The sequence below is a fragment of the Oncorhynchus nerka genome, linkage group LG7 (genome assembly GCF_034236695.1).
Source record: "Oncorhynchus nerka isolate Pitt River linkage group LG7, Oner_Uvic_2.0, whole genome shotgun sequence".
Classification (NCBI taxonomy): Eukaryota; Metazoa; Chordata; class Actinopteri; order Salmoniformes; family Salmonidae; genus Oncorhynchus; species Oncorhynchus nerka.
The window spans coordinates 83,846,455-83,873,878 of NC_088402.1; the positions used below are offsets into that span (position 1 = coordinate 83,846,455).

The 27,424-nt window shown below is 42.2% G+C and overlaps 1 protein-coding gene and 1 pseudogene across 1 annotated transcript; one reads left to right on the plus strand and one right to left on the minus strand.

Annotated features, from left to right (window-relative positions):
* Window positions 1-82: 82 nt before the first annotated feature.
* On the minus strand, window positions 83-19,401 carry LOC135572587 (ATP-dependent 6-phosphofructokinase, muscle type-like; annotated as a pseudogene).
* Window positions 19,402-20,800: 1,399 nt separating this feature from the next.
* Window positions 20,801-22,669, plus strand: LOC135572665 (integrin beta-7-like). Its single transcript, XM_065021097.1, has 4 exons — window positions 20,801-20,873; window positions 21,622-21,792; window positions 22,152-22,315; window positions 22,494-22,669. The coding sequence occupies exons 1-4, from the start codon at window positions 20,801-20,803 to the stop codon at window positions 22,590-22,592; spliced, it is 507 nt and encodes a 168-aa protein (XP_064877169.1). The 3' UTR covers window positions 22,593-22,669.
* Window positions 22,670-27,424: the final 4,755 nt, after the last annotated feature.

Genomic DNA, 27,424 nt, shown 5'->3' on the forward strand with positions numbered 1-27,424 from the left:
TTATATTGCACTTTTGTTTTATTGGAGAGGAAAAGCATTAAAATACTGTAAACCATGGAAAAATAAATCACAAGAGTCAAAATAGTAACAAGTGTTTAATTCTTGAAGAAAGGCAAAACTGGCTCCCAGAGCAGGGAAGCCCACTGAGTTAACTGATTAAGACGTGAAGAAAGAGTACGTGAGGAAAAATGGTTGAGAAGACCAAGGAGATCAGAAAGGAAACAACGGGCACAAAATAATGTAACTCTGGTTCAGATGATTCATTAATCCAGAAACATAAATGTAAAACACACATAAATGTAATAAAAATAAATGACTCTTCTTCCTCTTCCTCTTCCTCCTCATCTTCCCCCTATTCTTCTTCCTCCTCTACCTCCTCCTTGTGCTTCTTCATCAGTGGTGCGGGCATCGACACCCTCTCCTTGATCACATGTTCCATGTGGGCATGCTCAGATGTGTCCAGGCTGATATTGTATTTAGCCAAGATCTTCATGATGGGCCTCAGCTTCAGCCACCACGATGTCTTGGGGATGCGGTGCCTGGACAGGACAGCAGAGGGGGGTAAGAGGGATGTTAAAGGGACACCACCACTTTTTTTTACCTTTAATTCATTACATACCATTATGTCTACATACATAATGTGAAAACAGCGATGTAGTCAGAAAGAGAAGAGGGAATGTTCCTTTTCCAAACAGATATTAGTTGAGGGATATGCACTCACAATATCCACTTGAACTGTGGATCAGTATGAACAGGGTGTTAAAGTATAACTCAATTAATGTTGAGGAGAGTGAGCAACAGTCAGCAACTGCCACTCTCATGTTTTAGCGTCATAGTGCCTTGGGTTTCTAAGAAGAAATCTCTGAGAATGAAAGGATCTTACTCGAAGTCTGTCTGTTCATTAAGCTCAGCCAACGGCTGGAAGGTCAGTGCTCTCTTCCTCATGCCCAGCACACAGGCAGAGTCTGGGGTGTTAGCGAAGATACGACCTGGAGGAGAGAGAAGGCAGGGTGACAGATGGGGTCACATGGCGTTATACTCAATGAGACAAACTAACAACTGGTATCAGCAGGTAAAAACTAGACTCTTAGAAGAAAAGGTTCTATCTAGAACCTAAAACAGTTATTTGGCTGTCCCCATAATAGAACCCTTTGAAGAACCCTTTTTGGTTCCAGGTAGAACTCTTTTTAGTTCCAGGTAGAACTATTTTAGGTTCCATGTAGAACCTTCTGTGAAAAGGGTTTTTACATGGAACCAAAAAGGGTTCTATCTAGAACCTAAAACAGTTATTCGGCAGTCCCCATTGTAGAACCCTTTGAATAACCCTTTTAGGTTCCAGGTAGAACCCTTTTCACAGAGGGTTCTATATGGAACCCCAAATATTTCAACCTGGAACCAAAAAGGGTTCTACTATGAGGACAGCCAAAGAACCCTTTTGGAACCATTTTTTTAAAGAGTGAATTCAAAACGATGTGTATTTGGGTGCAGCAATATGCCTCTCATTCCTTTATCTCAGTATTTTTAAATGGTGACACCCCACAGCCTGTCTTACCATGTCTGTACATCTCCTTGAGTTTCTCTGTGAGCCACAGAACAGCCTTGGAGCCCATCTTTGTACCAAAGTTCCTGTCGAAAGGTGTCGGGGTTCCGCCCTGGCGAGAGGGAATAGGACAAAGGTGGGGGGAGGGGGAGGGAGAGTTAGAGAGGAGAGGGGAGTTAGAGGGGGAGAGTGGAGGACAGGGGAGTAGAGAGTTAGAGGGGGAGAGGGGAGAGTGGATTACAGGGGAGGGAGGGAGAGTTAGAGGGGTGAGAGGGGAGTGTGGAGTACAGGGGAGGGGAGAGTTATAGGGGGAGAGGGGTGAGTGGAGGACAAGGGGGAGAGTTAGAGGGAGAGGGGAGAGTGGAGGACAGGGGAGGGGAGAGTCAGAAGGGGAGAGGGGAGAGTTAGAGGGGGAGATGGGAGGACAGGGGAGGGGAGAGTCAGAGGGGAAAGGGGAGATTTAGAGGGGAGAGTGGATGACAAGGGGGAGAGAGGGAGAGGGGAGAGTAGAGGACAGGGGAGGGAGAGTTGAGGTTGGATTACTCAACTAAAGTTTATGTACTTCATGTTCTGGTTAAGTTTTATAAGTAATAAGGGAAAATTGGAATTTCAGATTACTTTCTCAATTGAATTACTTGAAATGCAATTAACCCCAACTAGGAGCACTCTTGTAATTAATTGAAACTTAGAGCACTTCTTTGAACACAGCCCTGGTCAAAGGTAGTGCACTATAAAGGGAATAGGGTGCCATTTGTGAGCAGACTGTTAGCTGACCTGTTGCATGTGTCCCAGGATGTTCTTGCGGCAGTCGAAGACACCTTTGCCCTCCTCAGAATAGAGGGCGAAGATGAAGTCTGTAGTGTAGTTGGCATTGCATTTCTCATTCCTGAGACAGAGGAAAACATGAATATACTGTATATTTACAGTTGAATTGGCATGGCATTGCAGTTCTCATCCCTAAGACAGTCGAAAGGAGTACAGATGAGATCAAAACATGAATATACTGTATATTTACAGTTGAATTGTCATGGCATTGCAGTTCTCATTCCTGACCACAAACAGGATACAGAGCACGAGCACTGACTTTGCTGATAGCTGCTTTATGGAGGAATTGTTTGCTTACTATAACCAGGTTTCCATCTACGCATTAAAGGGGTTTAAAACTATCCTGCTAAGGACTCCTGCTAAGGATACATGACAATCCTCGATGAAAGATGGCTATGGAGGCGGGGCTGACGCTCAAGGGTTTTCTCGTTTGGGCAAAGAGATGGTGGGATTGTTTTGAGTAGGTAAAATGTATTATGTGTGAAATAGGGGTGGAAATGCCTTAATGAGCAAATATTCATATAATAACCATGATACTGATGTAAACTTGGGGTCACTGATATACAGTTAAAGTCGTAAATTTACATACACTTAGGTTGGAGTCATTAAAACTTGTTTTTCAACCACTCCACAAATTTCTTGTTAACAAACTATAGTTTTGGCAAGTCAGATAGGACATCTACTTTGTGCATGACAAAATGAAATTTTCCAACAATTGTTTACAGAAAGAGTAATTCACTTATAATTCACTGTATCACAATTCCATTGGGTCAGAAGTTTACATGCACTAAGTTGACTGTGCCTTTAAACAGCTTGGAAAATTCCAGAAAATTACGTCATGGCTTTAGAAGCATCTGATAGGCTAATTGACATAATTTGAGTCAATTGGAGGTGTAACTCTGAATGTATTTCAAGGTCTACCTTCAAACTCAGTACCTCTGTTTGACATCATGGAAAAATCAAAAGAAATCAGCCAAGACCTCAGAAAAAATTGTAGACCTCCACAAGTCTGGTTCATCCTTTGGAGCAATTTCCAAATGCCTAAAGGTACCACGTTCATCTGTACAAACAATAGTATGCAAGTATAAACACCATGGGACCACGCAGCCATCATGCCACTCAGGAAGATGATGCATTCTGTCTCCTAGAGATGAACGTACTTTGGTGCGACAAGTGTAAATCAATCCCAGAACAACAGCAAAGGACCTTGGGAAGATGCTAGAGGAAACAGGTACAAAAGTATCTATATCCACAGTAAAACGAGTCCTATATCGACATAACCTGAAATGCTGCCTAGCAAGGAAGAAGCCACTGCTCCAAAACTGCCATAAAAAAGCCAGACTACAGTTTGCATCTGCACATGGGGACAAAGTTCGTACTTTTTGGAGAAATGTCCTCTGGTCTGATGAAACAAAAATACAACTGTTTACCAATAATGACTATCGTTATGTTTGGAAGAAAAAGGGGGAGGCTTGCAAGCCGAAGAACACCATCCCAACCGTGAAGCACGGGCGTGGCAGCATCATGTTGTGGGGGTGCTTTGCTGCAGGAGGGACTGGTGCACTTCACAAGATAGATGGCATCATGAGGGAGGACAATTATGTGGATATATTGAAGCAACATCTCATGACATCAGTCAGGAACTTAAAGCTTGGTCGCAAATGGGTCTTCCAAATGGACAATGACCCCAAGCATACTTCCAAAGTTGTGGCAAAATGGCTTAAGGACAACAAAGTCAAGGTATTGGAGTGGCCATCACAAAGCCCTGACCTCATTCCCATGGAAAATTTGTGGGCAGAACTGAAAAAGTGTGTGCGAGCAAGGAGGCCTACAAACCTGACTCAGTTACACCAGCTCTGTCAGGAGGCCTACAAACCTGACTCAGTTACACCAGCTCTGTCAGGAGGCCTACAAACCTTACTCAGTTACACCAGCTCTGTCAGGAGGCCTACAAACCTGACTCAGTTACACCAGCTCTGTCAGGAGGCCTACAAACCTGACTCAGTTACACCAGCTCTGTCAGGAGGCCTACAAACCTGACTCAGTTACACCAGCTCTGTCAGGAGGCCTACAAACCTGACTCAGTTACACCAGCTCTGTCAGGAGGCCTACTAACCTGACTCAGTTACACCAGCTCTGTCAGGAGGCCTACTAACCTGACTCAGTTACACCAGCTCTGTCAGGAGGCCTACTAACCTGACTCAGTTACACCAGCTCTGTCAGGAGGAATGGGCCAAAATTTACCCAACGTATTGTGGGAAGCTTGTGGAAAGCTACCCGAAACGTTTGACCCAAGTTAAACAATTTAAAGGCAACGCTACCAAATGGTAAATTAGTGTATGTAAACTTCTGACCCACTGGGAATGTGATAAAATAAATAAAACCTGAAATAAATTTCACATTAAAAAAGGGGTGATCCTAACTGACCTAAGACAGGGAATTTTTATTAGGATTAAATGTCAGGAATTGTGAAAAACTGAGTTTAAATGTATTTGGCTAAGGTGTATGTAAACCTCTGACTTCAACTGTATTGTGTGGTCCTCCCACTATGATTGGGGAAAGCATACAGTTTATTAGTCTACAGATTAAATAAATTGTGGTGAACTTCACAGGGTGGTGAAAGTGCACGTGATGAACTTCACAGGGTGGTGAAAGTGCACGTGATGAACTTCACAGGGTGGTGAAAGTGCACGTGATGAACTTCACAGGGTGGTGAAAGTGCACGTGATGAACTTCACAGGCTGGTGAAAGTGCACGTGATGAACTTCACAGGGTGGTGAAAGTGCACGTGATGAACTTCACAGGGTGGTGAAAGTGCACGTGATGAATTTCACAGGGTGGTGAAAGTGCACGTGATGAACTTCACAGGGTGGTGAAAGTGCACGTGATGAGCTTGATGGTCCTTTCCAATAAATACATCATATTCTGGTGTCATGATGCTGCCGTTTGACAAACAAAATGAATCTAGCTCTTATGCCTAATAATCTCATCATGTACAGTAGGCTAGCCTGTATTTGCGGGCTGTTGGCTAGAGCGCAATTGCAACCAGAGAGGGCACATTTGCTATATAACACAACCGTTTTTGTGACAGCAATTTGTAGAGTTGAAAATACAATGGAAACCCATTTAACTTTTTATGGGCCCACTAAGGAAATCACTCTGGATAAGAGCATCTGTTAAATGCCAAAAATGTAACATGAGGGTGGGAGGGAGAGAGTTTTGGAAAAGAACAAGTATGGCAGATTGAGATCTAGATGAATGAATGAATGAATAAAAAGATAAATAAATGAATAAATTACTGAATAAATAAATTAATGAATGCTTGAATGAAACCCACCTGAGAATCAAACCTCTCTTCACGTCTGTCTTCATCTTCTGCACGAGATGCTCTACGTTCATCTGTAAACCGGAGCCAGTCAGTCACATTCATATCATGTATACTTTTATATAGAGGAATCCTATAAACATTTATATAATGTATACTTAGTCCCCTCCTGTTCTCCCTGCTCGCCCACGACTGTGTGGCCAAGAACGACTCCAACACCATCATTAAGTTTGCTGACGACACTACGGTGGTACCGTAGGCCTGATCACTGACAACGATAAGACAGCCTATTGGGAGGAGGTCAGGACCTGGCAGTGTGGTGGGAGGACAACAACCTCTCCCTCAACGTGAGCAAGACAAAGAAGATGATCGTGGACAACAGGAAAAGGAGGGTCGAACGTACCCCCACACATTGACTCAGTGCCGGTACCCCTTATATATAGCCTCATTATAGTTATTTTATTGTGTTACTTTTCATTTAACGTAAAAAAATTACTTTAGTTTTATTTAGTAAATATTTTCTTAACTTTATTTTCTTAAAACTGCATTGTTGGTTAAGGGCTTGTAAGTAAGCATTTCACGGTAAGGTCTACTACACCTGTTGTATTCGGCGCATGTCACAAATATTATTTTATTTTATTTTGATTGATTTTATATAGATGTATCGTCAATAATTATATATCATATATAGGAAAAGTGTTGGTTTAACAGACACAGATTAAGCCTTGTCCTGGACTAGAAATCATGTTCAATGAAGATTTACAGTGCTCACATTTTTAAAAACTTGTATTTAACTAGGCAAGTCAGTTAAGAACAAATTCTTATTTTCAATGACAGCCTAGGAACAGTGGGTTAACTGCCTTGTTCAGGGGCAGAACGACAGATTTTTACCTTGTCAGCTCAGGAATTCAATCTTGCAACCTTTCAGTTACTAGTCTAACAATCTAACCACTAGGCTACCTGACGCCCCAAAAAATACTATATTTTACTATAGTAAAAGTATACTATTGTATACTATAGTACTTACTATAGAATTATATAGTAAACTGTAGTATACTGCAGAGTACTATACTACACACCAGTGGAGGCTGCTGAGGGGAGGACAGTTCATAATAATGTCAGGAACGGCACAAATGGAATGACATCAAACACATGGAAACCAATATTCAAAAAATATGTATATATATTTTTAAGGTGTACACACTGTAGTGTACACACTGTAGTATCCCTCGATCATTTGTAGTACTTACTATAAAATGTTGTAGTATACTGTAGAATATTATAGTAAATACGAAAGTATTATATGCGAAAATAAATTGTAGTAAATACTACAGTAACGTCCGCAAAAACACAACACTTTTTTAAACTATAGTAAATACTACAGTATTTAATTTGTATATACCCTGCAAATCCCCCTCCCCCATATAGCAATCTGTGTGAGAAACCTACATGCAAGTATAGACCATATATTGTGTTCTTAAAGGTTATAGAAAAGAGCTGAATCTCTGAACTCTCTGTTCAGACCCCAGTCCTAACTACCAACAGGTTATAGAAAAGAGCTGAATCTCTGAACTATCTGTTCAGACCCCAGTCCTAACTACCAACAGGTAATGGAAAGATGCTCTTCCAGTAGGTTTCCTGAAGGAGAAAGCCTCCACTTCTATGTCAAAGATAATAAAACAAAAACACTACAGTAACTACTAGTATAGTCTGCAAAAATACTACCGTTTTATTTTACTACAGTAATTATACTATATTTAACTGTACATACTACAGTATACTGCACTGAATACTACAGTCAAGTCCACAGAAACACTACAGTGAATAGTACACTATAGTCGTTAAAAATATATATATATGGGATAGTCCAGGACTAAACTTAATCTGTGTCTGGGAAACTGGCCCAAAGATTTTCACCAGCTAGCATACTGTAGTGTTCTTTATGTACACGGTGTCTAAAGCTCTCAATGTCATCAGAGAGGGAGAGCGAGAGAGCGAGAGAGAGAGAGAGAGAGAGAGAGAGAGAGAGAGAGAGAGAGAGAGAGAGAGAGAGAGAGAGAAAGAGAGAGAGAGTATCCATCATCTCACCTCGAGGTCCCTGATTCCAAACTTGTCCTCATAGATGTAAGCAGCATCCGCCCCTGCAGCCAGACCTGCCATGGTAGCCAGGTAACCACAGTACCCTCCCATGGTCTCAATGATGAACACACGACGCTTGGTGCCTGCTGCTGACTGCTTGATCCTGTCACAGGTCTGTTATAGGGGAATCAGGAATCAAGAGAGGGGAGAGAGGGAAGAAGCAAAAGTGAGCGTAGCGAGGATAGGGGCATAGTGATGATTAATTTGATGACAGTTTAAGCACATATTAAACTGCTTCAGTTGAAGACAGACATTACATACATTTTAAGCAGGTCTCACAGGTGTTACAGAATGTGGTAGTTATGGTTTGGACTGTGGCATTGAGTTGGTTGATGTGATGTGTGACTCACATCATAGGAAAATGTTTTGTAATGGAGAATTTAACATTTGTTTTCTTACGGGACAAGCTCAGGTACAGCATCTCACAGTTTCAAAACATTTTCTCCCTACTAAACACAAACCAGATGTTGGTGATGTAATGGGGATGGTGTTGATGTATTATAGTACTGACCTAGGTGATGGTGTTGGTGTATTACAGTACTGACCTAGGTGATGGTGTTGATGTATTACAGTACTGACCTAGGTGATGGTGTTGATGTATTACAGTACTGACCTAGGTGATGGTGTTGAAGTATTACAGTACTGACCTAGGTGATGGTGTTGGTGTATTACAGTACTGACCTAGGTGTTGGTGTATTACAGTACTGACCTAGGTGATGGTGTTGGTGTATTACAGTACTGACCTAGGTGTTGGTGTATTACAGTACTGACCTAGGTGATGGTGTATTACAGTACTGACCTAGGTGATGGTGTATTACAGTACTGACCTAGGTGTTGGTGTATTACAGTACTGACCTAGGTGATGGTGTATTACAGTACTGACCTAGGTGATGGTGTTGGTGTATTACAGTACTGACCTAGGTGATGGTGTTGATGTATTACGGTACTCACCGAGGTGATGGTGTTGTTGTATTACGGTACTGACCTAGGTGATGGTGTTGATGTATTACGGTACTGACCTAGGTGATGGTGTTGATGTATTACGGTACTGACCTAGGTGATGGTGTATTACAGTACTGACCTAGGTGATGGTGTTGATGTATTACGGTACTCACCGAGGTGATGGTGTTGTTGTATTACGGTACTAACCTAGGTGATGGTGTTGGTGTATTACAGTACTGACCTAGGTGATGGTGTTTATGGATTACGGTACTGACCTAGGTGATGGTGTTGATGTATTACGGTACTGACCTAGGTGATGGTGTATTACAGTACTGACCTAGGTGATGGTGTATTACAGTACTGACCTAGGTGATGGTGTATTACAGTACTGACCTAGGTGATGGTGTTGGTGTATTACAGTACTGACCTAGGTGATGGTGTTGGTGTATTACAGTACTGACCTAGGTGATGGTGTATTACGGTACTGACCTAGGTGATGGTGTTGATGTATTACGGTACTGACCTAGGTGATGGTGTATTACAGTACTGACCTAGGTGATGGTGTATTACAGTACTGACCTAGGTGATGGTGTTGGTGTATTACAGTACTGACCTAGGTGATGGTGTTGGTGTATTACAGTACTGACCTAGGTGATGGTGTATTACGGTACTGACCTAGGTGATGGTGTTAATGTATTACGGTACTGACCTAGGTGATGGTGTATTACAGTACTGACCTAGGTGATGGTGTATTACAGTACTGACCTATGTGAGAGTGTTGATGTATTACGGTACTGACCTAGGTGATGGTGTATTACAGTACTGACCTAGGTGATGGTGTTGATGTTTTACAGTACTGACCTAGGTGATGATGTTTTACAGTACTGACCTAGGTGATGGTGTATTACGGTACTGACCTAGGTGATGGTGTTGATGTATTACGGTACTGACCTAGGTGATGGTGTTGATGTATTACGGTACTGACCTAAGTGATGGTGTATTACGGTACTGACCTAGGTGATGGTGTATTACAGTACTGACCGAGGTGATGGTGTATTACGGTACTGACCTAGGTGATGGTGTATTACAGTACTGACCTAGGTGATGGTGTATTACAGTACTGACCTAGGTGATGGTGTTGGTGTATTACAGTACTGACCTAGGTGTTGGTGTATTACAGTACTGACCTAGGTGATGGTGTTGGTGTATTACAGTACTGACCTAGGTGTTGGTGTATTACAGTACTGACCTAGGTGATGGTGTATTACAGTACTGACCTAGGTGATGGTGTATTACAGTACTGACCTAGGTGTTGGTGTATTACAGTACTGACCTAGGTGATGGTGTATTACAGTACTGACCTAGGTGATGGTGTTGGTGTATTACAGTACTGACCTAGGTGATGGTGTTGATGTATTACGGTACTCACCGAGGTGATGGTGTTGTTGTATTACGGTACTGACCTAGGTGATGGTGTTGATGTATTACGGTACTGACCTAGGTGATGGTGTTGATGTATTACGGTACTGACCTAGGTGATGGTGTATTACAGTACTGACCTAGGTGATGGTGTTGATGTATTACGGTACTCACCGAGGTGATGGTGTTGTTGTATTACGGTACTAACCTAGGTGATGGTGTTGGTGTATTACAGTACTGACCTAGGTGATGGTGTTTATGGATTACGGTACTGACCTAGGTGATGGTGTTGATGTATTATGGTACTGACCTAGGTGATGGTGTATTACAGTACTGACCTAGGTGATGGTGTATTACAGTACTGACCTAGGTGATGGTGTATTACAGTACTGACCTAGGTGATGGTGTTGGTGTATTACAGTACTGACCTAGGTGATGGTGTTGGTGTATTACAGTACTGACCTAGGTGATGGTGTATTACGGTACTGACCTAGGTGATGGTGTTGATGTATTACGGTACTGACCTAGGTGATGGTGTATTACAGTACTGACCTAGGTGATGGTGTATTACAGTACTGACCTAGGTGATGGTGTATTACAGTACTGACCTAGGTGATGGTGTTGGTGTATTACAGTACTGACCTAGGTGATGGTGTTGGTGTATTACAGTACTGACCTAGGTGATGGTGTATTACGGTACTGACCTAGGTGATGGTGTTAATGTATTACGGTACTGACCTAGGTGATGGTGTATTACAGTACTGACCTAGGTGATGGTGTATTACAGTACTGACCTATGTGAGAGTGTTGATGTATTACGGTACTGACCTAGGTGATGGTGTATTACAGTACTGACCTAGGTGATGGTGTTGATGTTTTACAGTACTGACCTAGGTGATGATGTTTTACAGTACTGACCTAGGTGATGGTGTATTACGGTACTGACCTAGGTGATGGTGTTGATGTATTACGGTACTGACCTAAGTGATGGTGTATTACGGTACTGACCTAGGTGATGGTGTATTACAGTACTGACCTAGGTGATGGTGTATTACAGTACTGACCTATGTGAGGGTGTTGATGTATTACGGTACTCACCGAGGTGATGGTGTTGAGGGCGGTGTCAGCTCCGATGCTGAAGTCGGAGCCGGGTACGTTGTTGGAGACAGTGGCGGGGATGACCACCATGGGAATGCACAGCTCCTCATACTTCTCCCTGGCTGTCACCAGCTCCAGACCACCCATAAACGCCTGGGGAGGGGACAGGAGGAGAGGGGAGAGACTAGACCTGATGTTTACGAAGCATGTGACAAATACAATTTGATTTGATTTGATTTTGAGAGAGAGGTGAAAGGAGGGGAAGTGCAGCAGTGGGAGACTGAGGTACCGGGACTACTTGTCTTTTGTGGTTTTGTGGTTATACATTACATTGACACCTTAGTCATTTATCAATTTCAATTTAATGTTCTGAAGTAGGTAAGACAACCACATATCAAAAAGAAGACATGCATGTGATGGGGTAGTCTTAGGACTCTTACCTCAAACCCTCCAATTATTACCAGAGAGTGGATATTGAATTTAGCAATAGTCAAGCTGATTTCCTCAATGTACTTAGAAGGCAGGACTCTTCAAATGAAGAAGCAGACAGCAGTTATTGTGTGAAACATCAGTGATATACAGTACTCACAAGCAGGGGAAAGGTTTATCTTTTTGAATCTCTGCTCAAAAAATATTTGTACATTTTTTACATAAACCCTGGATTGCTGATAATATGTATTGGCCAATGAGAGGCTTTGAAGCCAACAGTCGGTCATATTGACACTCCCAAGTAGGAGCAGTCCTCCATAGGAATGAATGGGATTCTACAGTATAGAGAGAAATAGTAATGGCGTCTTTTGGTAGGCACTAACTCCGACACGGTTCGTTGGACAAAGCCTATGAGAAAATTGAATGCAGTTTTTGGATAAACGGCGAAAAATAAGGTCTGTGGAAAACACAGGCTTAGGAGATTTCAAATATTTTGTTCAATGAGATAATCTTTTATCAGCTAACGTCACTTTTTGGGAATTTTGGGGAATTTACACTACCAGTAAAAAGTTTTAGAACACCTACTCATTCAATGGTTTTTATTTATTTTTTACTATTTTCTATTTTTATATAGAGGAAATTTCCACGACATACTGCACTTGAAGAAACTTTCAACGTTTTTGACATTTTCCGGATTGACTGACCTTCATGTCTTAAAGTAATGATGGACTGTCGTTTCTCTTTGCTTATTTGAGCTCTTCTTGCCATAATATGGACTTGGTCTTTTACCAAATAGGGCTATCTTCTGTATACCACCCCTACCTTGTCACAACACAACTGATTGACTCAAACACATTAAGACTGAAAAAAAATCCACAAATGTACTTTTAAGAAGGCACAACTGTTAATTCAAATGCAAAGGGTGGCTATTTGAAGAATCTCAAATATAAAATATATTTAGATTTGTTTAACACTTTTTTGGTTCCTACATGATTCCATATGTGTTATTTCATAGTTTTGATGTCTTCACTATTATTCTACAATGTAGAAAACAATACAAATAAAGAAACCCCTTGATTGAGTAGATGTTCTAAAACTTTTTACTGGTAGTGTACATAGTAATGAACAACACATACATCACATAAAGGCATCATAAAGGTCATGTTAACTGACTGCTATTATCTCATAGAGCAAAACGTATAAGATCTCCTAAGCCTGTTTTAACCTCAGACCTTATTTTCAAAAACATTTTTTTTTCCACATTCAATTTTGCCATTAGGATGTCTGAACAAATCAGAGGTAACTTATTTATGTGTTTTAGGACTACAAGCTGGCTAGCTCTATTTCAATTAAATGTTTCAAGGACAAAATGTTTTTTTTTGTTGCAGTGGGGACAGTAACATTAGTACTTTCAAAATATTATACTATAAGGAAAATGTTTTTATATATTTTTTCATTTTTATTTGTATGTTTAGCTCACATAAAATAATTTAAAAGTATGCATTAAGGTGTCTGTAATAGAATAAACATGGTAAAAACAAGTAGAGATATACTTTTTTACTATGGTAGGGGATGCCAAGATGGAGGCGCAGTGGCTTCAAAACAAGACACCTGTCAGTCATCTAGTGTATATATAAATCATTGGTTCCACCCCAGTTGACAATACAAACTGAGTTGAAAAAGAGATATGATGTAATACCTCTTGGTGCCCAACTCAGAGCCTCCCTTCCCAGTCCAGCCTGACACTCCTGTCCAGGTGATGGGCACGATCTGGTCAAGGGGTAAAGATCAGTGGTCAGAGGTTTCAAGCTTCACTGGACAATAATTATTGTACCAGGCCTTGTTCTATCTTTAGATTATAGATGGCCTGGTTCTGTAAACAACAAAGCATCCGAGCCTTATATACCATTATGTATAGGATTAAATGGACAAAGGGACCTGATCCTAGATCAGCACTCCTACTCTGAGATGATTTATGAGTACAGGCCCTGATCAATAGAGGAGTTTAGGCTGAGACGAATGGGCTCTGCGTAGAGTGCAGTGCATAGTTAGTAATGTGTACGTACATTTCCGTGAGCGAGACCCTCAAACCCGTCATGAACGGCCAGCATATTGTGTCCCTGAATGATTCCAATCCTCACTGCAGAACGCACGGCAGCATTCATACCAGCACAGGGGGCACCGACGTTAACTATGGCCACATTAATGTTGCTCTGAAAGGGAGAGGTGGAGAGAAGAGGAGAGGTGGAGAGAAGAGGTGAGGTGGAGAGAAGAGGAGAGGAAAGGTGGAGAGAAGAGGAAAAAGTTGTGGATAAGAGGAGGAGAGAAGGGGAGAGGAGAGGATATGTGGAGAGAGGGGAGAGGTGAGAAGAGGCGAGAAGAGGTGGAGAGAATGGGAGAGGAGAGAAGGTGAGAGGAGAGGTGGAGGTGGAGAGGAGAGGAGAGGAGAGGAGAGGAGAGGGAGAGGAGAGGAGAGGAGAGGAGAGGAGAGGAGAGGAGAGGAGAGGAGAGAATGGTGACATATTGATCTGTTAGTGCTCTAGTTTTGTAACTAATTTAATGCAACTCCTGTGTTAATTGTGTAGGTGTTGTCCCTTACCTTGGTATCTGGAGGGTTGATGTGGGCTAGCATCTTGTATGTGTTCCAGTTGTTTTCAAAGCTCCTGGACAGGGCCAACAAAAATAGTGATGTAACATCCCACTCGGATGTAGTAGTTTCAGTAACAGGGAAGACATTGTTAGATTGGTAAAAGTAGGCTAGTGTTCTTACTTTCCTCTGAGCTTGATAGCATCATCCCATCTATTCTCAGCCATGGCAGTAGTCACATCCTTAGTCTGAGGAGACAGAGAGAGGGGGGTGCTCAGATATAGGTGAACACATTAGAATGGCACACATACAACAGTTGATGGGGCTTAGTTACTGATACTGACCACTTGGACACACTCCATGAGGGGCAGTCTGACAGCCTGGTTACCGGACAGACTGACCACACAGGCCGGGTCTCTGGAGTGGCCTCCAACAGGGCCATCACAGCCTCCACACCCATCCTGCTGCCCTGGGGAGAACACACACCAGGATTAGAGAGACACCACAGTCAGACACAATCACAACACACCGTCATCAGAGAGACACACACACACACCAACAGAGCCTCCACACAAATCCTGTTGCAATGGGGATTGGGAAGAACACACACACACAAACACCATTACACGCACACGCACACACAAACACATCACATTACACCATTACACAGTCAGACATGCTTTTGCTCATACGCATAGAGAGAGAGAGAGAGAGAGAGAGAGAGAGAGAGAGGGAGAGAGAGAGAGGGTGAAAGAGACAGGGTGAAATAGAGAAGAGAGAGAGAGAGAGAGAGAGACCTACCAGGATTCTGTCGAAGGCGGAGGGGGTACCGCCTCTTTGCACGTGTCCCAGGACAGTGGTACGGGTGTCAAAGCCCAAATTCTTCTCCACCAACTACAAATGTAAACACACAGAGAGCTGCTAGCAACTGACTGTTTAACCCTATTCAACCCATGGTAGACAACGCAGTAGAATATTAATGCTTTAACTCTGAGGTAATATTTGGGAAATGGGCTAAAAGTAACCTTGTCCACATAGAGTGAAATGGTTGGTGGACGAGACTACTCTAAAAGAGGTCTTAACAAACAAGCAAACAAAACCATTTGAACTGCTAGGTACAGTAATATGAGGGAGAGCTTGCTGACCTTCTTGATGTCTTCAGAGCCAATGGGTTTTCCATCTCTGCCCATAGCTCCCTCTGCCACAATGATCACATTCAGACGACATCCTCTGGCCCTTTGCTGTCAGAGACACAATACGTCAGTTTGGTGATTAGGTACCAAGGGTGGAAACAGATAACTGGAATGAAAGATTGTGGTGTAATGTGTTGTATTTAAAAAGTACTTCAATATGGAGAAGAAAATAGAAAATAAGAGGTGAAGAGGAGAAGAGTGGAGGAGAAGAAGAAGAGGAGGAGAAGAAGAGAAGAAGAAGAAGCGAAGAAGAGGAGAAGAAGAAGAGGAGAAGGGGAGAAGAAGAGGAGAAGAAGAAGAGGAGAAGAAGAAGAGGAGAAGAAGAAGAGGAGGAGAAGAAGAAGAAGAGGAGAAGAAGAAGAGGAGGAGAAGAAGAGAAGAAGAAGAAGAGGAGAAGAAGAAGAGGAGGAGAAGAAGAGGAGGAGAAGAAGAGGATGAGAAAAAAAGAAGAAGAAGTGAAGAAGAGTAGAGAAGAAGAGGAGAGAAGAGAAGAAGAGTAGAGAAGAGGAGTAGAGAAGAGGAGAATAGGAGAAGAGAAGACGAGAAGAGAATCCTGTCCAGAAGGCTAGTGTCAGTCAGTCTGTGATTGTAAACATACATCAGCCAGTCTTCTGCACAGATGCCCCTCCCATCCCTCATCTGGGGGCATCTCTGGGATGAACACCCAGTCAGCACCGCAGGCCAGAGCAGTCACCAGAGCCAGGTAGCCACAGTGTCTACCCATCACTTCCAGGATGAAGGTCCTCTGGTGACTGAGGAGAACAACAGAGGAAACCTCTTTGTTATAAACCAGGTGCCAAAGAGACAACAGAAACCGTGTGTGACAGCGATGACCTCTCCTCTCCTCACCTCTGTGCGGTCGTGGTGATGGCATCCACCACCTCTATGATGCGGTGGAGGGCGGAGTCTGTCCCGATGGTCATGTCTGTGCCACAGAAGTCATTGTCGATAGAACCCACCATGCCTACTATGTTGAGGTGAGACGACGTCTTGGCCTCGTCATCACTGATCTTACCTGGAGACAGAGAAGTCCCACACTTCTGTCAGTTATATTCAACAGCAATTCCACGAATGTAAGGATCTGGGATCGCTCAAAATGTTTTATTGTGAAAAGAAATGACAAAGAATGCTGAAACTGCATCAGTGGTTAAGTAAATAAACCCTGTATTGGGTCTTAATAATAAAGAAGCATTTTGTACTTTCAATGAACTATCCCATTTCAATGAACTATCCCATTTCAATAAACTATCCCATTTCAATGAACTATCCCATTTCAATGAACTATCCAATCTCAATGAACTATCCAATGTCAATGAACTATCCCATTTCAATGAACTATCCCATTTCAATGAAATATCCCATTTCAATAAACTATCCCATTTCAATGAACTATCCCATTTCAATGAACTATCCCATTTCAATAAACTATCCAATTTCAATGAACTATCCAATGTCAATGAACTATCCCATTTCAATGAACTATCCCATTTCAATGAACTATCCCATTTCAATGAACTATCCCATTTCAATGAACTATCCCATTTCAATGAACTATCCAATCTCAATGAACTATCCCATTTCAATAAACTATCCCATTTCAATGAACTATCCCATTTCAATGAACTATCCAATGTCAATGAACTATCCCATTTCAATGACCTATCCCATTTCAATGACCTATCCCATTTCAATGAACTATCCCATTTCAATGACCTATCCCATTTCAATAAACTATCCCATTTCAATGAACTATCCCATTTCAATGACCTATCCCATTTCAATGACCTATCCCATTTCAATGAACTATCCCATTTCAATGACCTATCCCATTTCAATGACCTATCCAATGTCAATGAACTATCCCATTTCAATGAACTATCCCATTTCAATGACCTATCCCATTTCAATGACCTATCCCATTTCAATGAACTATCCCATTTCAATGACCTATCCCATTTCAATAAACTATCCCATTTCAATGAACTATCCCATTTCAATGAACTATCCCATTTCAATGAACTATCCAATCTCAATGAACTATCCCATTTCAATAAACTATCCCATTTCAATGAACTATCCCATTTCAATGAACTATCCAATCTCAATGAACTATCCAATGTCAATGAACTATCCCATTTCAATGAACTATCCCATTTCAATGACCTATCCAATCTCAATGAACTATCCCATTTCAATGAATTATCCAATTTAAATGAAGTGTTTCCATGTGGACATAGATTTTTTTGTGACCCTTCCCAGTTCTTAGGGGTTTTCCATAGTCCCCGTGGGGTTTGTCAGCCTTACCGGCTTTGACCAGGTCGACCAGCAGAGTGGACCACTCCGTCCTGAACTGGTTAGCTCCGGTTAGACTACCGTCACCCCCGATCACACACAGGTTGGTGATACCTAGCTTGACCAAGTTCAGGGCAGCCTTCATGCGGCCCTCCCTGGCTCTGAAGTCCATGCAGCGGGCACTGCCGATGACCGTGCCACCCTGGTAGAGAGAGACTCATTGAATCAGAAGAAAGACAAAGTCCCTCAGATCGGTGCAATACTGTAGAATACTATAGTAAATCCTAAAGTATTATATGTAAAAACACTACACTTTTTAAACTATAGTAAATACTACAGTATTTCATTTGTTTATACCCTGCAAATCCCCCCCCCCCATATAGCAATCTGTGTCACGCATAACTGAGAAACCTAAATGGCAAGTATAGTCCATATATGGTGTTCCTACAGGTTATAGAAAAGAGCAGAAGCCCTAAACTATCTGTTCAGAACCCAGTCCTTCCTTCCTTCCTGCCCGCCCGCCCGCCCGCCCACCCACTACAGTATAGTTCAGTATAGTTACTACAGTATAGTTCAGTCTGCAAAACACTACATTAATTAATATAGTACTACAAGTTTTATTTTACTACAGTAATTATACTATAGTTAATTGATGGCCTAAACATCAAGGATTTTTCTGATTATGTCATTATACGCCATTCAGTGAAGCGTGTGCATCTTGCATCTCGTCTGCACCTCAACATTAGGTCGGTTTGAACACTGTGTTCTGTTACTGACAATATGTCAGGCTATTAGGAAAGAGAAGCAGCTCTGTAATTCCTCCCTGCTTTGATCTTCCCATGGCGCCTGGCCAGGTCCCGACTCTATCCAAATACTCTGTGGGCGCAGAGGTCAGTTTGTGTTACTGGAGCCGACCGCTGTTCTCTCTTAGTTACAGTAGGCATCATCGTCATCATCATCATCTATGAACACTCTTGGTTGTGAGTCTGTATCTGTCTCTAATATTCAAATAAAGCAGAACTCTTGGTTTCTTGTCATTCATTTACTGTAATACCCTCTCTAGACAGTGAGTTTATGACAGTTGTGTCCTGACTCCTGTATTGGCATCAGTGGGTGTGAGTCTGATAACAGGACTCACCAGTTGCAGCATCATGGACACACTCTCCCAGGTGGCCAGTTTGATGTTGTCTCCTCCGTCCACCAGACCCTGGTAACCCTGGAGACACACATCATCAACACGAATACAAACTATTATCTTCAACGGGGTTTCACCCACACACGAGGAACACTGCCTTCTGAAATGGGAGACAACAGCATGCTACTACAGCGACACAACTTTGCTCTCTATGTGGTTTGTGATAGAATCTATTTCTTGACGGTGAATTTCTTAAACCTTCAGTCAGATCAGGAATGAATTAATAGTAGGAGACACTATAGTATGGGTGATCAGCAATGATAGACAACACATTATCAAGTGTATAAACTTGAATCACAGAACTGTGATTGTGATTGTATTATATTCTACTGTATGTCTTTACCTCATGAACAAAGTAGACTTTGGCTCCAGTGTAGAGACCAACTCTGACTGTGGCCCTCACAGCTGCGTTCATACCTGAGAGACACAGACAGACAAACACACCAGCAACGACAGGGTTGTGGGTTCAATTCCTACTGGAGCAAAATATACTTTTTATTTTATATGTACTTTACACGCAACAATAAGTTGCTTTGGCTAAAAGTCTGCTAAATGGTATATACAGTAATATTATATGTTATTAAACGGTATATAGTATTATATGTTATTTCTCACCTTCAGTGATGTCAGCCGGGGGCCACTGTGCTCCGTCGGGGCCATCGGCAGGGGCCTGCCACACCTTGGCATTGGGGTTCAGACCTGCGCCCTTGGAGGTGACCTTGGAACAGGGGCCCAGGAAATACAATGGAACGTATGGATTGAAAAATGCATATATAAAGCCGTTCCAATCCAAGACAACATTAAATAGATGTACATGATGTATGTAACTGTACATTACACCATACACAGTGATACATACACACTGATAAAAGCAGGATGTTCTCTTTACGGGTATATCCTCTGATTGGCCCCATCCAACAAGGGAAATACACATGACCCCATTTGCATTTACACATACTGAAAACAAAACAAACCCAAATCCGGTTGAATTTATGTTCTAGATTGACTCAGTTCACCGAGTTAATTAGAAAATCATTGAAATTGTGCATGCTGCAAATTGGTTTAACAATTGTACTATGCAATTATTTAGCATTGGCAGCAGAATGTAGCAGACAGGTAGCCTAGTGGTTAGAGCATTGGACTTGTAAACAAAAGGTTGCCAGATCGAATCCCCGAGCTGACATGGTACAAATCTTTCGTTCAGCCCCTGAACAAGGCAGTTAATCCACCGTTCCTATGAGTCATTGAAAATAAGAATTTGTTCTTAACTGACTTGCCAAGTTAAATAAAAGGTCAAATAAAATAACCATCATGTAACTAATCACATTTATTCAGGATTACAGTCTCAACATTTACTGAAATACAGTACATCAATAATACAAATGTCAACCGAATGTGGTATGTATCAAACGCCTAAAAGAAAGTGTTACATTTGTTTCCGTTATGTAAGCATTGGCACAACACAAACCCCGAACCCGAAAGACTCATAAACATAAGCCATTGGAAACCAATTTAATTCGTGGTCAATTCACATAAATGTTTTTCATTCCAACCACTGATTGATACATATGATCACAAAACCACTATCACTAGTCACTGGCGACTCGCGAGTATGTTGTCCGGCCTACATTTAAAACAATAAAAGATGCTTACCTCAAGAAATAAAATCATTTTATTAGACTTCCTTGATAACTAATATGTAAGACGCATATAATATAATGCGAGCAACAGAGAAAAGCAGAACTTGAGATGTAGTTTAAAGTTCAACGTGCGGTTCTCGCTCTTCTCCACCTACATCCTTGGCAGTGGGACCCACATGTCTCTGCAGACATGCATGGGGACCGGGGTCCAGCTAGAGCCACAGAACCTCCACCTTAAGCTAAGAGTCGGTGAGGCCTTAGGACTTACACGTATGGACGCACGGAAGCCGGGAAGGCACACTCTTAGAGTCGGTACACTCTTAGAAAAAAGGATTCCAAAATGGTTCTGCGGCTTTCTCCATAGGAGAACCCTTTTTGTTTACAGGTAGAACTATTTTAGGTTCCATGTAGAACCCTCCATGGAAAGGTTTATACAAGGAACCCAAATAGGTTCTACCTGGAACCAAAAGGGGTTCTTCAAAGGGTTCTGCTATGGGGACAGCTGAAGAACTCTTTTTGGTTCTAGATAGCAATTTATTTTTCCTAAGAGAGTAGGGACTGAGGACTCACACACACACAGGCAGGCAGGCAGGCACACACACACACACACACACACACACACACACACACACACACACACACACACACACACACCTGAGTCAGTGAAGACTGTAGACAGCAGACAAAACAGGTTGAAATGAGGTCATTAGAACAGGAGAACAACCAGTTCTGGTGAGGATTTAAACTTCTACACATTATCCCCACTGATTGGTCCACTGATTATTATAGGGAAATCAGAGGACATTTTACTTTGCAAGTATAACTTATCTTAGGCTAATATTACTATCTCATACAATATGATATTGATTGTTGATAGCCCAAGGCCTAAGTAAGTATAAAATATGTTATGTTTGATCAATGCTCCTTTGATCAATCACATGCACATTTGATGGTTGATCCCTTTTCCTCTTCTCACCCTCTTCTGTTTAAATCCCAGGCATGCCCCAGTCATTTGAGGTGAGGTTCAGGCGTGCAGAGGTTTATCCCATAGACCTGTACTACCTGATGGACCTGTCTTTCTCCATGAAAGATGACCTGAAGAACATTAGGAACCTGGGACGGGAGGTGGCCACTGCCATGAAGAACATCACCAGTGCTGTCAGGATAGGTGAGTGTCACTGTCCAGCCATTATGGGGCTTTGGAAGGTGTTGCTCTCAAACTTCTTGTGTCTGTGCATCTCAGCTCCATCACTTCACGTCAACCGGTAAGATTATATGACCCTTGAACAGAGCATACAATTCACCCATCAGCCCAACTCAACCAATTCATGCAGAGGAAAGTTTGCCCACTTTACCGTTTTGATTTGGACTGAAAGTTTATGCCTGATCCGATCAGAACCTGTTGACAATCCCTGTCAGGTTCAGGCTAATCTCATCCATCAGCCGGCTGCAGCAGTTGAGCCTGGGGATGAGGTTCACACTTGGGGTCAAAACTCTAGCCCTCATAGTGTTTCTCTATCCCCTCAGGCTTTGGTTCCTTTGTGGATAAGGTGGTGGAACCCTACGTCAGTACAGTGGAGGCCAAACTGGCCAACCCATGCAACGAGGGGTACAAGAGCCCCTGCCAGCCTGCCTTCAGCTTCAAACATGTACTGAAGCTCACTGAGGACGTTGAAGAGTTTGAGAGAAAGGTGAGCCAGCAGAGTTACTTACGACTTTGAATTCCTTGTAGAACATCACTTCCAACTCCAGGCTTCTTCTTCTTCTTTTTGTCTTATTTTACTTCTTCTTCTTCTGTCCTGCACCATTGGTTCAAGGTATTGACATGTCAGTCCTTTATTAATTTCCTCTTCTGTGTCACGCCTTTAGGTGAGCAAGCAGAGCATCTCCAGTAACCTAGACAACCCAGAATCAGGCTTTGACGCCATCATGCAGGTGGCTGTCTGTCAGGTAAGAACGAATGGCTGACTGGTGTTTCAATAGAACTCAGAACTGTATTTTGAAAATAGAGTTAGAGAGAAAACCGTGTAAAAGAACAGCAAATAAGCTTCATTGAGACTTTATGCACTGGCCTGGCCTAAGTATGTCTAATCACATAGAACAGCATACTGTACATAAAGTCAAATAAAATAAAAATCTAAATTTATTTATCACATGCACTGAATACAACAGGTGTTTTATTTTTTTATTTTTTATTTCACCTTTATTTAACCAGGTAAGCAAGTTGAGAACAAGTTCTCATTTACAATTGCGACCTGGCCAAGATAAAGCAAAGCAGTTCGACAGATACAACGACACAGAGTTACACATGGAGTAAAACAAACATACAGTCAATAATACAGTAAAAAAAAACAAGTCTATATACAATGTGAGCAAATTAGGTGAGAAGGGAGGTAAAGGCAAAAAAGGCCATGGTGGCAAAGTAAATACAATATAGCAAGTAAAACACTGGAATGGTAGTTTTGCAATGGAAGAATGTGCAAAGTAGAAATAAAAATAATGGGGTGCAAAGGAGCAAAATAAATAAATTAATTAAATACAGTTGGGAAAGAGGTAGTTGTTTGGGCTAAATTATAGGTGGGCTATGTACAGGTGCAGTAATCTGTAAGATGCTCTGACAGTTGGTGCTTAAAGCTAGTGAGGGAGATAAGTGTTTCCAATTTAAGAGATTTTTGTAGTTCGTTCCAGTCATTGGCAGCAGAGAACTGGAAGGAGAGGCGGCCAAAGAAAGAATTGGTTTTGGGGGTGACTAGAGAGATATACCTGCTGGAGCATGTGCTACAGGTGGGAGATGCTATGGTGACCAGCGAGCTGAGATAAGGGGGGACTTTACCTAGCAGGGTCTTGTAGATGATGTAGACGGTGTAGACCTCAACAGGTAAAAACTTTTTTTTTAAGTAAGAGATAAGAAAAACAAGTAATTAAAGGGAAGCAGTAAATAACAATAGCGGGGCTATATACAGGGGGTACCGGTTCAGAGTCAATGTGGAGGCTATATACAGGGGGTACCGTTACAGAGTCAATGTGGAGGCTATATACAGGGGGTACCGGTTCAGAGTCAATGTGGAGGCTATATACAGGGGGTACTGGTTCAGAGTCAATGTGGAGGCTATATACAGGGGGTACCGGTTCAGAGTCAATGTGGAGGCTATATACAGGGGGTACAAGTACAGAGTCAATGTGGAGGCTTTATACAGGGGGTACCGGTACAGAGTCAATGTGGAGGCTTTATACAGGGGATACCGGTACAGAGTCAATGTGGAGGCTTTATACAGGGTGGTACCGGTTCAGAGTCAATGTGGAGGCTTTATACAGGGTGGTACCGGTTCAGAGTCAATGTGGAGGCTATATATAGGGGGTACCAGTACAGAGCCAATGTGGAGGCTATATACAGGGGGTACCGGTTCAGAGTCAATGTGGAGGCTATATACAGGGGGTACCGGTTCAGAGTCAATGTGGAGGCTATATACAGGGGGTACCGGTTCAGAGTCAATGTGCGGGGCTATATACAGGGGTTACCGGTTCAGTGCCAATGTGGAGGCTATATACAGGGGGTACTGGTTCAGAGTCAATGTGCGGGGCTATATACAGGGGTTACCGGTTCAGTGCCAATGTGGAGGCTATATATAGGGGGTACCAGTACAGAGCCAATGTGGAGGCTATATACAGGGGGTACCGGTTCAGAGTCAATGTGGAGGCTATATACAGGGGGTACCGGTTCAGAGTCAATGTGGAGGCTATATACAGGGGGTACCGGTTCAGAGTCAATGTGGAGGCTATATACAGGGGGTACTGGTTCAGAGTCAATGTGGAGGCTATATACAGGGGGTACCGGTTCAGAGTCAATGTGGAGGCTATATACAGGGGGTACCGGTTCAGAGTCAATGTGGAGGCTATATACAGGGGGTACTGGTTCAGAGTCAATGTGGAGGCTATATACAGGGGGTACCGGTACAGAGTCAATGTGGAGGCTATATACAGGGGGTACCGGTTCAGAGTCAATGTGGAGGCTATATACAGGGGGTACTGGTTCAGAGTCAATGTACAGGGGCACTGGTTAGTCGAGGTAATTGAGGTAATATGTACATGTAGGTAGAGTTATTAAAGTCACAATTCAGAGACTTGTCCCAAGGCCACTCCTGCGTTGTCTTGGCTGTGTGCTTAGGGTCGTTGTCCTGTTGGAAGGTGAACCGTCGCCCCAGTCTGAGGTCCTGAGTGCTCTGGAGGATCTCTCTGTACTTTTCTCCATTCCTCTTTCCCTCGGTCCTGACTTATCTCCCAGTCCCTGCAGCTGAAAAACATCCCTACAGCATGATGCTGCCACCAACATGTTTCACCATAGGGATAGTGCCTGGTTTCCTCCTGACATGACGCTTGACATTCAGGCCAAAGATTTCAATCTTTTTTTCATCAGACCAGAGAATCTAAAATCAAATTTGATTTGTCACATGTGCCGGAAACAACAGTGAAATGCTTACTTACAAGCCCTTAACCAACGATGCAGTTTTAAGAAAATACCTCAAATAAATGAAATAAATTAAAAATGAATGTATAATTAAAAATATATATAAAACAAAAACACATTTGATAAAAAAATATATATTTTTAAATTTCCATACATAAATAGATAAACAAAAAAAATGGTCTGAGAGTCCTTTAGGTGCTGTTTGTCAAACTCCAAGCGGGCTGTCATGTTTTTTTTTACTGAGGAGTGGCTTCCATCTGGCCACTCTACCATAAATGCCTGATTGGTGGAGTGCTGCAGAGATGGTTGTCCTTCTGGAAGGTTCTCCCATCTCCACAGAGGAACTCTGGAGCTCTGTCAGATTGACCATCGGGTTCTTGGTCACTTCCCTGACAAAGGACTTTCTCCCCTGATTGCTCAGGAAGAGTCTTGGTAGTTCCAAACTTATTCCATTTAAGAATGATGGAGGCCCCTGTCTTCTTGGGGACCTTCAATGCTACAGAAATGTTTTGGTACCCTTCCCCAGATCTGTGCCTCGACACAATCCTGTCTCAGAGCTCTATGGACAATTCCTTCAACCTCATTGATTGGTTTTTGCTCTGACATGCACTGTCAACTGTGGGACCATATTCCAAATCATGTCCAATCAATTGAATTTACCACAGGTGGTCTCTGATCAAGTTGTAGAAACAGCTCAAGGATGATACTTGGAAACAGGATGCACCTGAGCTCAATTTTGAGTCTCCTACCAATTGGTCTGAATCCTTATGTAAATATGGTATATATATATATTTTTTTTTCTAAAAACATGTTTTCACTTCCTCATGACGGGGTGTTGTGTGTAGGTTTATGAGGGAAAAAATATATAACTTTTTTTTTTTAAATGTGGGAAAATGGAAAGGATTCTGAATACTTTCCAATACTTTGCACTGTATTTCTCTCAGATTACACAGAGCCACAAAGAATTCGAAAACAAATCCAAATTTGATAAACTCCCATATCTACTGGGTGAAATACCACCGTGTGCCATCACAGCAGCAAGATTTGTTACCTGTTGCCACAAGAAAAGGGCAACCAGTGAAGAACAAACACTATTGTAAATACAACCCATATTTATGTTTATTTAGTTTCCCCTTTGTACATTAACTATTTGTACATCGTTACAACACTGTATATATCCATAATATGACATTTGAAATGTCTTTATTCTTTTGGATCTTGTGTGTGTAATGTTTACTGTTCATTTTGTATTTATTATATATTTCACTTGCTTTGGCAATGTAAACACATGTTTCCCATGTCAATAAATCCCCTTGAATTGAATTGAGAGAGAGAGACCGACAGAGAGAGACAGAGACAGAGAGAGAGGTAGAGAGAGAGAGAGAGAGAGAGAGAGAGAGGTAGAGAGACAGAGACAGAGAGAGAGAGGTAGAGAGAGAGAGAGAGAGAGAGAGGTAGAGAGAGACACACACAGAGACAGAGAGAGAGAGGTAGAGAGAGAGACACACACAGAGAGAGAGAAAACCGACAGAGAGAGACAGAGACAGAGAGAGAGGTAAGAGAGACAGAGACAGAGAGAGAGGTAGAGAGAGAGAGCAACAGAGAGAGAGAGAGAGGTGCTGTCTTCAACAGTTTTACACTCTTGTTATTCTAGTTTCAGTTCCTCTTCACAGAGAGAGGGTCACCACACTGTTTCAGATGCTACTCAGCATGAGATACATTCATGTTGTTTGTTTAATGTACTTTTTCATAAAATATACAATTTTCAAAAATATATGAAAACAGTCCCAAAGACACTCTTAAGTTTTAGCAATATATTTACAAAGCAGCCAATTATATTGTTTCCTACTCCTAACCAACACGATTTGACCAGTGAGCCCAAGTTTTCTTCAACTAAGAACAATTGAAAAGTTTGACAGACATGTTACAATCTCATACCTGAGAGCTTCTGAACAGGCCCATTAGTATGACAGGTCTGTCACCTGCTCTTGAGGTTTCATGAGTTCGATGATAAAGAGTCGGGTTACAGTAGTGTCCTTGTGACTTTTAGTCGGCTGGATTCGGACTTGAGTTGCACTTTAAGTCGTAAAAATTACTGACAAACCTGGATGGCACCACTTTTCTGTCTCCCAGTTCTGGAATCTCCTTCTGCAAGACAGGCTGGGGACATCAGGGACTTCCCAGGTGAAGTGAACATTGAGGCAAGGTCCTGACAACAAAGTACATCCTAAAGGTAATGAATGTAAAGATACAGTACCAAGGTGACAGTAGAAGTAGGAGGGCACGGAGAAGGAATCCTGAGGTTAGGTTGTCTGTCTGATGGAGAGGTCCCTCT